This window comes from Mesoplodon bidens (assembly GCF_964165515.1).
Source record: "Mesoplodon bidens genome assembly, chromosome: 18".
Classification (NCBI taxonomy): domain Eukaryota; kingdom Metazoa; phylum Chordata; class Mammalia; order Artiodactyla; family Ziphiidae; genus Mesoplodon; species Mesoplodon bidens.
The window spans coordinates 53938900-53951650 of record NC_138175.1 but is presented as its reverse complement, the minus strand read 5'-3'; the positions used below and the strand labels follow the sequence as shown (position 1 = coordinate 53951650).

Here is a 12751-nt window from a genome sequence, read left to right as displayed (position 1 = left end):
GGGGTGGGGGCGGGGAAGCGCTACGCTACTTAGATGCGAACTCACCCACATCTCTGTCAGGGACCCGACTAGCGTTAAGTCTCAGGGGACAGGCGACTTCCAGAGAGGGGGCTGGGCAATGTGGGACATTGGTAATTGGGACAGGTGGCAAAGACAGCCACCTGAAGTTGTAGAGTCTGAGCCCTAACACCCTCCTGGTAGAAGAGGAAGGGGTGTAGGCGGGTGTGGGGTGCAGGCGGGCCTAGAGCTCCAGCTGTACTGAAGCAGGTGTAGGAGGGCCATGGAAAGAAAAGCCTGGGATTCCGTCTCCGGTGATCCAGGTCGTGTGGACAGAGACCTGGGGGACCAGCGACTCGAGAAAGGAAGGGCAGGCACGTGTAGACACCATGTCGGCAGCAGGGGCTGAACAGACAGCCCCTGGGGAGTTGTGAAGCAGGGTAGTGGGGCCTCAGTGTGCATCTCCGTAAAGTGGGGCAGAGGGTGGCAACCCCCCGAGCTCCGAGCCAGGCTGGGGGAGGAAGCAGGCACCCACCCCCACAAAGAACTCTATCCCCGGACTTCCCTGGTGGTGCAGTGGTTAAGAATCCGCCTGCCAATGCAGGGGACACAGGTTCGAGCCCTGGTCCCCTGGTCCGGGAAGATCCCACATGGAACGGAGCAACTAAGCCCATGTGCCAGAACTACTGAGCCTGCGCTCCAGAGCCCTCAAGCCACAACTACTGAGCCCGTGTGCCACAACTACTGAAGCCCGCGTGCCTAGAGCCCGTGCTCCGCAACGAGAAGCCACCACAAGGAGAAGCCTGCGCACCATAACGAAGAGTAGCCCCCGCTCAGCGCAACTAGAGAAAGCCTGCGCACAGCAACAAGGACCCAACGCAGCCAAAAATAAATAAACAAATAAATAAAAATTAAAAAAAAAAAAAAACCTCTATCCCCCTCCAACAACCACACCCCCGACTCAGTTTCCCTAGATGGAGAGGGCAGGGCAGTAGTCACTGCCAGTCAGCCCTGGTTTGGCCTTGGAGGGTCCTCCTGGACAGGAAAAAACAGCCAGAGAGGAACAATGTATGTGATGGGGGAAGGCGGGAGAGAGAGCCTTCTGGGGAACTTAAGGGCCCAGCTGTGCCGGGAACCCACACCCCAGCCCTCCCCCAGCCCAGCAGGGCAGCTGGGAGCAGAAGTCTGGCCAGTGGGGACAAGAGGGGCCAGGGCCTCAGGAGGCCCGAGAGAGGGAGGTGGGGGGCACAGACCCCGGGAGCCAGTGGAGAAGGCCCTGCGAGTGACCTGAGGGCACAGGTGAGACAAAGACTTGAGAGCAGGGCTGTGGAACCCCAGAGACGGCGGGGGTGGGGTGGAGGTGTAGTAAGACCCAGAGACACAGAAGTGGTGACAGAGACCGACAGCCACCAGCAGGCGCTGTCCCCACGCTCCGGGTGCCTGGCATCTCAGCACCTAAGGACGGAACCCCAACCCCACTTCGCCCCCAGGAAGCTGAGCCGTCCCAGCTGAGGATTTATTGGCGTAAATGCAACCATATAAAAACATAAGTTATGAAAAACACAGTCACGATGTGCCCGCAACCCCCCCCCCACCGCCCCTGGCCCAGGCCCCAGAAACCCCCTTCTGTGGGAGGGAGGGAGAGGAAGGGGGAGCCCCGAAACTGCCTAAGAACGCTGCAGCCCCCGGGTCCTTGCAGGGCCGGCCCGGCCGGGGGGGGGGGGGGGGAGAAGCCAGATGCTGCCTCAGCGCATCCGGTAGTCGGTGGAACAGGACAGCTCGCACAGCTGGCCTTTGAAGTCCAGGTCAATGGTGAAGTCCAGGTCGCGCTGTGGGGAGAGTGCGGGCGTGAGGGGGAACCTGGGACAGGGCAGGCCGAGACAGAGGCCAGCGGGGGTGCGGTAGGGAGGGGTGGCCACCCCAGCCCACCTGAGGTGCCGTGAGCCCCCCAGCTGTCTACACACCCTCTCCGGAGACCCCACATTGCCGGTCCCACTCCCAGCATCTGTGTTGAACCCCGCCTGACTCCCCGTGAGAAGCTCCACATGACATCCTCAAACCCACCTGGAACCCAGCCACAGCCACGCCCCCCCCGGTGGGGCGGCAGAGCTCAGCCGCTGTCTCTTGCATCATGACTTCTCCCATCAAAACCAGCCCCATCAGCAGGTTTTCTCCTTCTTTTACAAGAAGCAAACTTCCTCCTCTCAAAAAGCTGTGGTCCCACCCCACCGTCCCCACTTCCTCTCCAAGGCTCCCTGGATGCCAACCCTCCTGTGCCCGCCACCCCCAGCACCATGGAAAAACTGGGGCAAAGTCACCAATGACCTCAAAGACTTCTGCCCTCAGTCCTCACTGCACTTCACCCCTGGCTCCCAGCTTCCTCCTCCTTCTCTGGGTCGCTTTCAGTTTCTAGTTCGGGTTTTCCCCACCTCTGCACTACTGACATCTAGGGCTGGACCACTCCTCGCTGTGGGGGGAGTCTTATCTTGTGCGCTGCAGATAGAGCAGCTCCCCCGCCTCTACCCACTAGATGCCAGCAGTACCCCTTCTTCAGTTGTGACACCCAAAATGCCTCCAGACAATGACATGGGTGGGTGGGGCAAAATCATCCCTGGCTGAGAATAGCTGCTTAAACCGGTTCTCATATCCCTGACTTAGAAAGCGGGCGCACCCACACTGGCCCCGCACAAGTTCCTGACTTTGCCCCAGACCTGCTTCCCCACCGTGTCTCAGGCTGATGGCAGCTCCGTCCTGCCAGATACTCAGGAGAAAAAAGCAGGGGAAGAAGCGGCCCTCCTTTCCTTCCCTCACCCCCATACCTGGGCGAGGATATCCTGTCAGCTCTCCCTCTCCCGGCCCCACCTGCTCCAATACCTGCCGGCCCCTTTCCCAGCTGGACACAGAAGTCACCTCCCACCAGCATTTACCACGTGACTGTCCTGTGTCTAGAACAGGAGGGCGGGGGTTCAGCCTGATCACCGCTGGGGCCCCAGGGCCCCCTGGTTTCTAGTAGGTGCTCAATAAAACTGTGGTCCATAGACAGACCTGGGGGGCCCCCAGACAGATGAGGCCAGAGCAGAGTGTAGCCAGGCCGGCTGGCAGGCTTGGGGCTGAGGGGTGCTGGGGCCCCAGAACAGGGAGAGGTGCCCGAGTCCACCCCCCCAGAGCCTCACGTTGTTCTTGGCATTGGGCCGCATGCCAATGGTGCCAAAGATCTCCTCTCCCGTCTTCACCGTCAGGTAGTCCTCCATGTAGAACACCGTCTGCTTCCAGTGCGTGTATGGGGACTCAGGGCCTGGCGGGCGAGGCGGGTCAGCCGGGCCCACCCGCCTCCTAACCTTCCCAGCCCACACCTTCCCCTCTGCCTGGACACCCCACCGGCCAGTGACTACCGACTAAGTGGTGTCTGTGGCCCCTTCACCCTTGTCAAGCCTGGGAGGGGCTGTTTCACGGGTAGGGAAACAGAGGCACCGCACGCTCAGGTTAGCTGGCAGAGCCGGCGTCAGAACCCGGGTCCTCAGTGTCCCCGTGGCTCCCTCTGGCCACTCCTGTCACATGCCCCACGGTCCCTGGGCCCCCGCCGCCCCAGGGCCCCGCCTCACTGGTGGAGAAACCGGTCCTCTTGTGGCAGCGGGTGAACTCAATGTTGAAGTAGGCCACCAGCGCATGCACGTAGTCATTCCGCTTCACTTGCAGGCAGAAGGGGGAGGTGAAGGTCAGGTCTTCCACCTTGACCGTGTAGATGTCCACCTCCTGCGGGATGAGCCTCATGAGCCCCACTCCCCGACCTCCGGCCCAGTGGGGAAACCTGGGGGGGCCCCGCTGGATCCCGTTCCCTGCTCTCCCAACTCCAGCCCCGAATCTGACAGTTCGACCTCTTACAACAACTACTGTTCCTTAGAGAATCGCCCGTTTTCCCCTCTCCACTGCCTGTACCCTGCCCCTGGCCACCATTCCCCCCTCCGACGCGGCAGCATCTTAACAGGGTTCCGTGGCTCCCGCCTTCTCCCCCCACATCCTTTACTCCACGTTATCAGCCAGTGCGACAGTTTAAAAACAGATCATGTCACATCCCTGCTTAAAATCCTTTGACTGCTCCCCGGTGCACTCAAAGCAAAACCGGGGCTCCTGACTCAGGCCGTGGAGGCTCGCCCAGTCAGGGCGTCTGCCCTGCCATCTCCCTCTACAAACTCCCTCCTCCACCCAGTTTTGCCCGCCATGAGCGTCCCAGCAAGATCTGATACTGTGGGTCGGGAGGGGGACCTCAGAAAATGATGGCTGCTGGTAGTCTTTATCAGGGATCCACGTGTGTATAAACTCACTCCTGGCGCTGGGCTTTCTGCATTTGGTGGCCCTGCCTGGGGTCTTAGCTGCCTGCCTTGGGCGGACGTGCCCTCCAGGAGGTGTGCCTTGGGGACAGGGCCAGCCCACATCACTGCCTTGTTCTGGAACCCAAGGGCCATGCCTGGCTCACAAAGCTCTTTAAATGAAGTGGCTTCTCCAGGCGTCTAGTGCCACCTCCAGCAGATCCGCCAGGCTCCCAAGACCTCGGGCAAGCAAGCACTCTGTGCACTGAGGTCCCACGCACTGGCCCTTCTTGGGTTGACCCTGCGGGACACCCAGCCACCCCACCCCCTCTCACCTTTATCAGGCAAGCGTTGGTGACCAGCTGCTTGGGGTCCACCACATCCACCAGGGGCTCCTTGATGGCCACGTCTTTGATGCAAGACATGTCAAAGCCGTACACGTTCTCCCACCCTGGGGAGGAGGGGAGGGGTGAGCCCGTGGGGGCACCTGGCCCCGAGCCTGCCCCACCCCTCGGGCTCCTTGGGCCCCGAGCTCACAGTGGATCTTATAGTCTTTGTACTGCCGGTCCTCGATGGCCGTCACGTACAGCGTGGCTCGGTCCGGGAAGATGAGGCCGTCGGGTGCCTGCACGGTGAAAAGGAGCAGGGCACGGGCATGAAGGATGCGGGGCCTCGGCAACGCTGCCCCATTTTGTCTCCCTGCCCGTTTTGTCTCTTTACACCACCCCTGCCCCCGCCCCGGTGTGGGCTACCAACATTTCCCACGTGGACTCCTGAAGCGGCCCCCTCACTGGTCCCCAGCCTCAGCCCTCGGTTTGCTCCCCGGATGGCTGCCTGATGGCTCCCAGGAGCATCTAAGTCAGACCCTGTCCTTCAGAGGTCCTGAGAGATCCTCAGAACCACCCCCCGCCCCCACTCCCCTGAGGAGTAAAGCAAAGTCTCTCAGGGGTCACGCGGCCCTGCGAGATCTGCATAGGTCCCTCCACCCCTCGCCCCCCAGTGCTCCTCCAGATCCCCATTCCACTACAACTTCGCCACTGCGCAACACACAGCAGGCGCACTCCTGCTCCAGAATCTATGCACTGGTTGAAATCCTCTGCCCAGTGTGCCTTTCCCCTCAGATCCCACGCAGCTCCTTCCCATCCTCTGTTCAGGTCTCAGTCACCTCCCGTGGGAGGCCTGCTCTGACTTGAGCACCTGGGACCACAGCCCCCCAGTCCCTCCCTATCCCTATGCCCTGCTATTGTTCCCTTCCCAGCACTAGCTCTCCTGACACTGTACCATCTCCCTGTCCCTGTCTAGCTCCCAGTACTGGCTCCCCTCCGTCTTGGCTGTGGGCCTCCTAACATCTGTGTAGGAGATGTATTCAATCCCCTGTATTCACTGCCACTGTGGGAAATACCTAGCATGGTTTTCCTTTTCTGCCTAGACCTTGACATATGCTCAACAGCCGAAGGACCCTGGGCTGCATCAGCTGCTCCCGCCCCACTGGGGGCCTCACCAGCCACTTGTCTCGGGCGTAGAGCACGGTGTTGAGCATCGACTCGTAGAAGAGGCAGTAACCCATCCACTCGCTGATGATGATGTCCACCTTCTCCACCGGAAGCTCCACCTCCTCCACCTTCCCCTTGATGATGGTCACCACTGCGGGGCAGACAAGGGCACATGCCACCAGCCCAGAGGAGGCCCATCTGCTCGCCTCCCTTGAGGGGGATGGGGGATGGTCCAGGGCCTGGGGAGCCCACTGGGACGGCCCTTGTCTTCTCAAGGAAGGGCTGGGGCTTGTATTGGGGCACCTACAAAGAACTCCGCGAGCGGAAGCCACACCCTGTTAACTTAGTTTTAAAATTCATTCATCATGGGGTATTTTTGAGGTAGAAGCAAAAACTTTACGTGGATTAGGTATTAGGTGATGTTAAGATTTTGCCACTAACGGTCAGGCCTGGGGCCCGGCGCGGAGAGCCCTTCGTCCTGGGACGTAAGGCGCGGTCAGAAAGGCGGCTGACCCCTCGCCCGTCACGCACTGCACACTCGTGTGGAAGCTACTAAACCATTCGTAGACGACCTGCTTCTGGGTCAGGGTTTCATACTCAGCAGAGCAGCTCCCTCGCTGCAATCTATTAAAAGTCAGCCCTTGATGTGAGGGTTTTGTTTTGTTTTTCAAAAAAAAGAAAAATGTAAAAAAAGATTTTCCCACTAATAGTCATGGTCTTTTTTTTTTTTTGGCTGCACTCTGCAGCTTGTGAGATCTTAGTTCCCCCAGCAGGGATCGAACCCCGGCCTCGTGAAAGCGCCAGGTCCTAACCACTGGACCGCCAGGTCACAGAGAGAGAGAGAGAGAGAGAGAGAGAGAGAGAGAGAGAGAGAGAGAGAGAGAGTGTGAGTGTGTGTGTTTTAATTTATTTGTTTTTGGCTATGTTGGGTCTTCACTGCTGTGCATGGGCTTTCTCTAGTTGAGCTGAGAGGGCTACTCTTTGTTGCGGTGCATGGGCTTCTCATTGTGGTGGCTTCCCCTGTTGCAGAGAACAGGCTCCAGGCGCACGGGTTTCAGCAGTTGTGGCTCACGGGCTCTAGAGTGCAGGCTCAGTAGTTATGGCACATGGGCTTAGATGCTCCGCAGCATGTTGGATCTTCCTGGACCAGGACTCGAACCCCTGTCCCCTGCATCGGCAGGCGGATTCTCAACCACTGTGCCACCAGGGAAGCCCAGGTCATGCTTTTAAAATGGCCTATTAGAGACACACGCAGCAGTACTTATACAGTCGGAATTTGCTTCAAAAGGAGATATTTAAAGTTGAGTGATGGGTACTTGGGGACGCATTATATTAGTCTCTTTTAATAAAATCCCTTCAGCTTCTAGAATGCCAAGAGCCCTCACATCTGAAAAACCCACCATCTTCCCATGTTCTCTGCCCCATAACCCTTGCAGGTGGGAAGGACAATTTGGCAGTATCTGCCCAACTTCCATTTTTGACCCACACGATCCTACTTTTATGAACGGACCTCACAGGTACACTAGCTCGTATATGAGATGACAATGACGTTACGTGTAGGGGGATGGAAACCTAGGAAGCTTAAATGCTCGTCACCAGGGACTTGGTTAAGAAAGCTGGTGTACGTGTGGACAGATGATGGCAGCCATCAAAAAGCAAGAGCCTCTCAACATCGTGAAAAGTGTTAAACCACACGATAAGCAGGTGAAAAAAGCAAAGGGCAGAAGACTTGTACTAATATGTATAAAATGCTATCTGTGTCAAAAACCCGCACGTGAACGTAGAAACACACACACACGTATATTTGCTCATAGGTACAGACTTCTCCGGAAGGGACCACTGGCTGCACTCAGAGAAGGGCGGCTGAGAGGCAGGTAGGAGACTTCTTACTACAGGCCCTCAGATGCCAACCACGTGACTCTAACACTCACTGAAAAAACGAAAGACTGCTTCTTGTCCCGCTCCCCCTCCCCCCTTTTCTAAAGACTGAGGCACTGAGCTTTCGACTTCTGCACTCAGATTCTAAGATGACTTGTCAGGTGGTGGGTTCTGAGAAGGCTGGATTCTTGGGCTGTCGGCAGCCCAGAGTCCACGGAGGAGGAACGCCTGAATTTGAGTTCAGCGGCCCCCATCCCCTTGCCGAGGGCCCCGGGGAAGCTGGGACCACCCACTCCCTCCCCACAAACCCGTTCTCTTCCTGGGCTCACCGTGGTCTAACTTGTTGGCTTTGACGATCTTCACCGCATAATCAGAGATACTGGAACACTCGATCTGGGGGCCCAGGAAGAAGGGAGGGTGAGAGCCCCCCCAGTCCCACCCTCAGTCCCCATCCCCCTCCACCCAATCCCTCAGCCCCAAGGGGCCCCCTTTCCGTCCCCAGGCCCAGGCCCGCCCGCTGCCTAGGACACTCACCCCGATGACCTTGCGGGCCCCAGCCTTGGCAGCGAACATGCAGAGGATCCCCGTGCCCGAGCCCACGTCCAGCACCACCTTGTCTTTGAAAAGGTGCCGGTTGTGAAACATGGAGTTTCGGTACGTGAGGGTGCGGACCTCATCTTTCAGCATTTCCTGGAGGGGGTGGGTACAAAGACATCATGAGGGGGCCTGCATCCCCAGCTGTAAAACAGGGTGCCCTGGCCTCCAACACACTGACCGTTTCGAGAGCTAGAGCTCAGACCTCAAACTTGCTTTAGTCTCATTGGAACAAGTCATTTCCCTTCCATACGCCTCAGTTTCCCTATTTGTAAAATCGGATTGGGTGGACTCAACTCCCATATCAGCCACCTCAGGTTCTACCATTGCCACCTAAGCCCCTGTGAGCCTTGGCTTTAAAGAGTCCTCAGCAAGTTAATGCCACTGAACCGCGTATTTGCAAATGGTAAATTTTGTTATGTATATTTTATAACAATTAAAAAAAGAAAAGTCTTCACAATTCCATCCCAGCTGCTTTCTGGGACCTCAGCCTCCATCGCGTGCAAAAGGGTCGAGAAGCCTTCAGCACACTGGGCACGAGCAGCTGGGGGACAATCCCGCCGCCGGTCACTAGAGGGCGGCAGAGACCGGCAGGCCCTGAACGCTGGCCGAAGTCTCAGGCACACATGCGCGCTCCCACCCCAGCCTCCCAAGAGGGGCCTGGCAGAGAGTCAGGCTAACCTGTCTCCAAGGCAACGAAGGCAACGGCTGGGAGAGGCGACCCCGTAGCGTGAGCCTCGCATGCGCAGAGGGGAGGCCCGCTGCCAGGGAAGGCAGTGCGCATGCGTTGGAAATTAAGTTCCAGCCCTCCCAAACATTAAACCCCCTGAAGACTCAGCAGCCTTATGAGCTTGTCTGTCCATACTCACCTCGTGGATGCCAAAGTGAGCATAGGAGTCAAAGTAGTAATCTTTGGACGTCATGTCCTCAGCGTTGGGCTTCTCGCTGCTTTCTGCCTGGGCACAGGAGACCTGGGAGGGGGCGGATGGGAGCAGGGGTCAAACCTGGGGGCTCCCCACAGACTCTAAAGCCTCCAGGTCCCTACTTCTCCCTGGAGTATAGAACCACCCTCCCAAACCGTACCATGGCAACCCTAAAGCCCCCGCCTGCCATCTTGCCTCTCCCAGGAACCCCCAAACCTAACACCCTATTTTCCTCTTCCAGGACCCCCCACCAGAGCACCATCCAGGAGAGCACCCCTGATACCTCAGCCACGCCTACCATCTCTCCAGTCTCTCTGCCCCCGTCTCTAGCTCAGCCCACAGCTGGGGAGGGGAGGAGAGGGGAAGGCAGAATGGGGACGGACATAGGGAAGGACAAAGGGGGGCTGGAAATGGAGTTAAGGAAGTAGCCACAGTGTTGGGGGAGGCCAGATAGGGGCCACAAACCTGGAGGGAGTTTGTACTAAGTGTTTCCGGGGCACAGGGTAAACTGATTTGAAGCAGGAGGGATCATAGTTAAGACCACTAGAAAGGGCCTGATGTGTGACAAGATATGTATATGTGGGGAAGGGTCTCACAAAAGGATATTTACTTCTTCAAGAGGCGGCTGGAGGCTCATCCCATTAGCCAAGGTGGCTACAAAATTCTAGGAGAGAGTAACAGGGAGAAAGGATTAGCTACTGGGAGTGACTAGGGGAGGGCCAGGCCAGGGGACCCCGGCTCTTGGGGGAGAAGGAGGTGTTTCCTACAATTTTGCTTTTTTTTTGAGGAGAGTGGACAAATAAAGAGGCAAGGCTGTTTTTAAAAGGGTGCGGGGCGGGTGGTGGGGAGTAGAGGGGGGAGGGGGGTTCTATCCCAGCTGTGGCTGGAGAGATGGTGGCCTGCACCCACACTGCCCCTCTTTGGCCAGGCACCAGATGACACACACCTCCCCCATCCAGGCCAGAGGAACTGGCACCCGCTGGGCACACAGGCACTGCCAGCTGTCACTCCCCCTCATCACCTAATCCCCCTAGATTAGGTGACACTTCCTGACACGAACCCCCATCCTGGGGTGCCATGAGTAGCTGGGGGAGGGTGGTTGGCAGGGTGTACCCACTGGGCACCTGCCACCTCTGCAAACCAGTCTCTCGTCTGAGAGGATTCCAGAAAGGAGGTGTGGCACACAAACGCCCCCACCAGAGCTGGCACCCCGGCCACTAGCTCCTGCCTTGGACTCAGGGAGTCCCCAACAAAACCAGTGAGAGCCAACTTCCTCGATTATCACCCTCTGCCCAGGAGGGTAGAATCCCAGGGAGGAGGCCAGACCCTGGACCCTCAAGCCCACCTACCCGCCATTCAAACAATCATCCCAGGCCCTGAAACCCCCCACGTGTGGGGCAAAGTCCTGGGGCAACCTCTGGGGAAGGTATTTCCTCCACCCACACAGGCCCTGGTCCAGGAGAGAGCCGAGGGGGATAGGAGTCATTGGAATGACCCCTAGGGGCTGCCCCCCAAGGTATGCATCTTGGGAGCCGACCTCCCATTCCAGAGACTGCTACAAGATAAGGGGTGAGAGTAGGGAGACCCCATCAGATTACAGCTTTTCCCGATGTAACCACCCTCTAGGCTCCAAGAAGCGTGAAATCACAGACATGACCCCCTGGGCTCCAAGCCCCACCTCTATCCTCCCAAGCCAGTGAATGACGCGGATTAAGAAGGGCTGCTGGTGAGAGGATTTCCCACCGGGGCGCATTTCTCAACACCGCCGATACCACCGCCAAACAAGCCCCCAGAGCGCTTGAAACACAGCACTGGAACCAGTCCCATACGGCTGCACGAGAATCAAACCTCACGGGACACCATTTCAGGCTCAGGACCCTCAAACAGGGCCTCAGGAAAGGGGAGGTCAACTCCTACCCTCACAAATGCCCCTGGGAAGGAACGGGCTCCAGAAGGGGGTAAAGTTCGCTGCGTCCATTCCCTCACATCCCCTTCCCAGTACAGATTCTCCCTCCCCTCGCCCGGGAGGGCTTCGACGGGAGGTGGGCTTTGGGACACGCCCCATGAAAAAGATGTCCCTCCCACACACCCAGAAATGGCCACAAGGGGGTGCACAGGGCCTAAGCCGGAAGGATCTCCTTCAGCTAGATGCCCCCCCACCAACCAGAGGGAGGTCACAGGAGCATGCCCCATCCCCCTAGCTCCCAAAGCGGGGAGAATCCAGGGACAGGAAACAGGGGGTGGGAGGGGGGCCCGGAGGGAACCAATCCTTCGTCTTCCTACAATCTCAACGCAAGAGTGCACGAAACCTGGACGGATGCCTGAACAGATGCCCTGGTCCCAGGAAGGGATTTGTTGAGAGTCGAGATATACTGCCTCTCCCAAGAGACTCTTTACTTCGCGGAGGTCCCCAAGTAAGTCCCATCCCGAGGTGCCTGTCACGATCCCCGGGGAGGGGGGCAGGGGGCCTCAGAAGGAGGGTCGGAGGCTCCTCTCCGCCCCCCCGGGGCGCCCCTCCCCCGGCCGGGGGCGGGGCCTTTGTCCCGCACGTGGAACCCGCCGGGCCAGCGGGCACGGCACACCACCTCCCCACCCACCGCGCCGCGGCCACGTGGGGGCCAGGCCGGAAGCGCCCCCAGCCCTCCTCCACGTGGAAGGGGGCAGGAGACCCTCGGAGCGGCGTGCTGCCTCAGGCCCCCGAAAGCTAGGGAACCCGCACTTCAAACGGTATCTCCAGATCCGGAGAATGCGGCGCCCCCTCCGTACTGCTGGGGGCCTTCAGCCCCAGTCCCCAAGGGACTCAGAGCCCCTTCCCCAAGACGGAGGCATAAAATACCGACCTCCAAACCGCCCCCCGCCCCCTGCCCCTGACGGCGCTCCAGGCGCTCACCTCCATGATGCAGTTCGCGGCCTCGGCTGCCGCCATCTTCACCCGCGCCTACTCCTCCTCCGGCCGCCGAGACCCCCCCCTTTCTCCGCACTCCCCCGGGACCGCCTTATACCGGAGGGTCCAAGGCCCGCCCACCGCGACCCCGCCAGGAGATCTCATTGGTAATGGAGGTGACCCGTCTGGGAATACCGTTTAGCAATTGGGTGAAGAAGACGCCCATCAAAGTCGAGGGGCCCGCCCAGTCTGGCGTGCCGAACCCCGCCCCCATAAGTCGACCGGGATGGGAAAGACTGCCCGTCTGTCGCAAGAAGTGCGACTGATGATTGGGCAAAATCTACCGGGAGTTCCCGCCCCTACTCCCCCAGCACCGCCTCAAAGCTTCCCGGCGGACCCCGCGCTAAGCGGACATCTTGAAATAGAGCTGTCTATCACCAAAATGACCCGCCTCTTCATAGCTGCTATTGGTTTATCAAATCTGTGACGTCACGAAGCCTTTGGCCAGCCTCCGCCAAGCAGCCGGCCCCAAGGAGAACATGGCGATTGGCCCACGAGAAAAGAAGGCAGGGCTTTAGGCTCCAGCGATTGGCTCAAACGCACTGTCACTCATCATCCATTCGGTGGCTTCTCACAGTCTGTGGGAAATCCAGGAGGAACAAGGGAGTTCGTGCC

General features: G+C 58.8%; 1 protein-coding gene across 3 annotated transcripts; it reads right to left on the bottom strand.

Annotated features, from left to right (window-relative positions):
* Positions 1 to 1354: 1354 nt before the first annotated feature.
* Positions 1355 to 12188, bottom strand: PRMT1 (protein arginine methyltransferase 1). Of its 3 annotated transcripts, XM_081216225.1 has the most exons (11): positions 12083 to 12172; positions 9803 to 9856; positions 9139 to 9240; positions 8210 to 8365; positions 8005 to 8068; positions 5806 to 5948; positions 4842 to 4929; positions 4640 to 4755; positions 3600 to 3750; positions 3171 to 3292; positions 1355 to 1826 (listed from the first exon to the last, which is right to left on the bottom strand). In XM_081216225.1, the coding sequence occupies exons 1-11, from the start codon at positions 12116 to 12118 to the stop codon at positions 1743 to 1745; spliced, it is 1116 nt and encodes a 371-aa protein (XP_081072351.1). In that variant the 5' UTR covers positions 12119 to 12172; the 3' UTR covers positions 1355 to 1742. The 3 variants fall into 3 exon arrangements, with proteins under 3 accessions (XP_081072351.1, XP_081072353.1, XP_081072352.1); XM_081216227.1 differs by lacking the exons at positions 9803 to 9856; positions 12083 to 12172 and adding an exon at positions 9476 to 9594 and having other exon boundaries at positions 1357 to 1826; XM_081216226.1 differs by lacking the exon at positions 9803 to 9856 and having other exon boundaries at positions 1360 to 1826; positions 12083 to 12188.
* Positions 12189 to 12751: the final 563 nt, after the last annotated feature.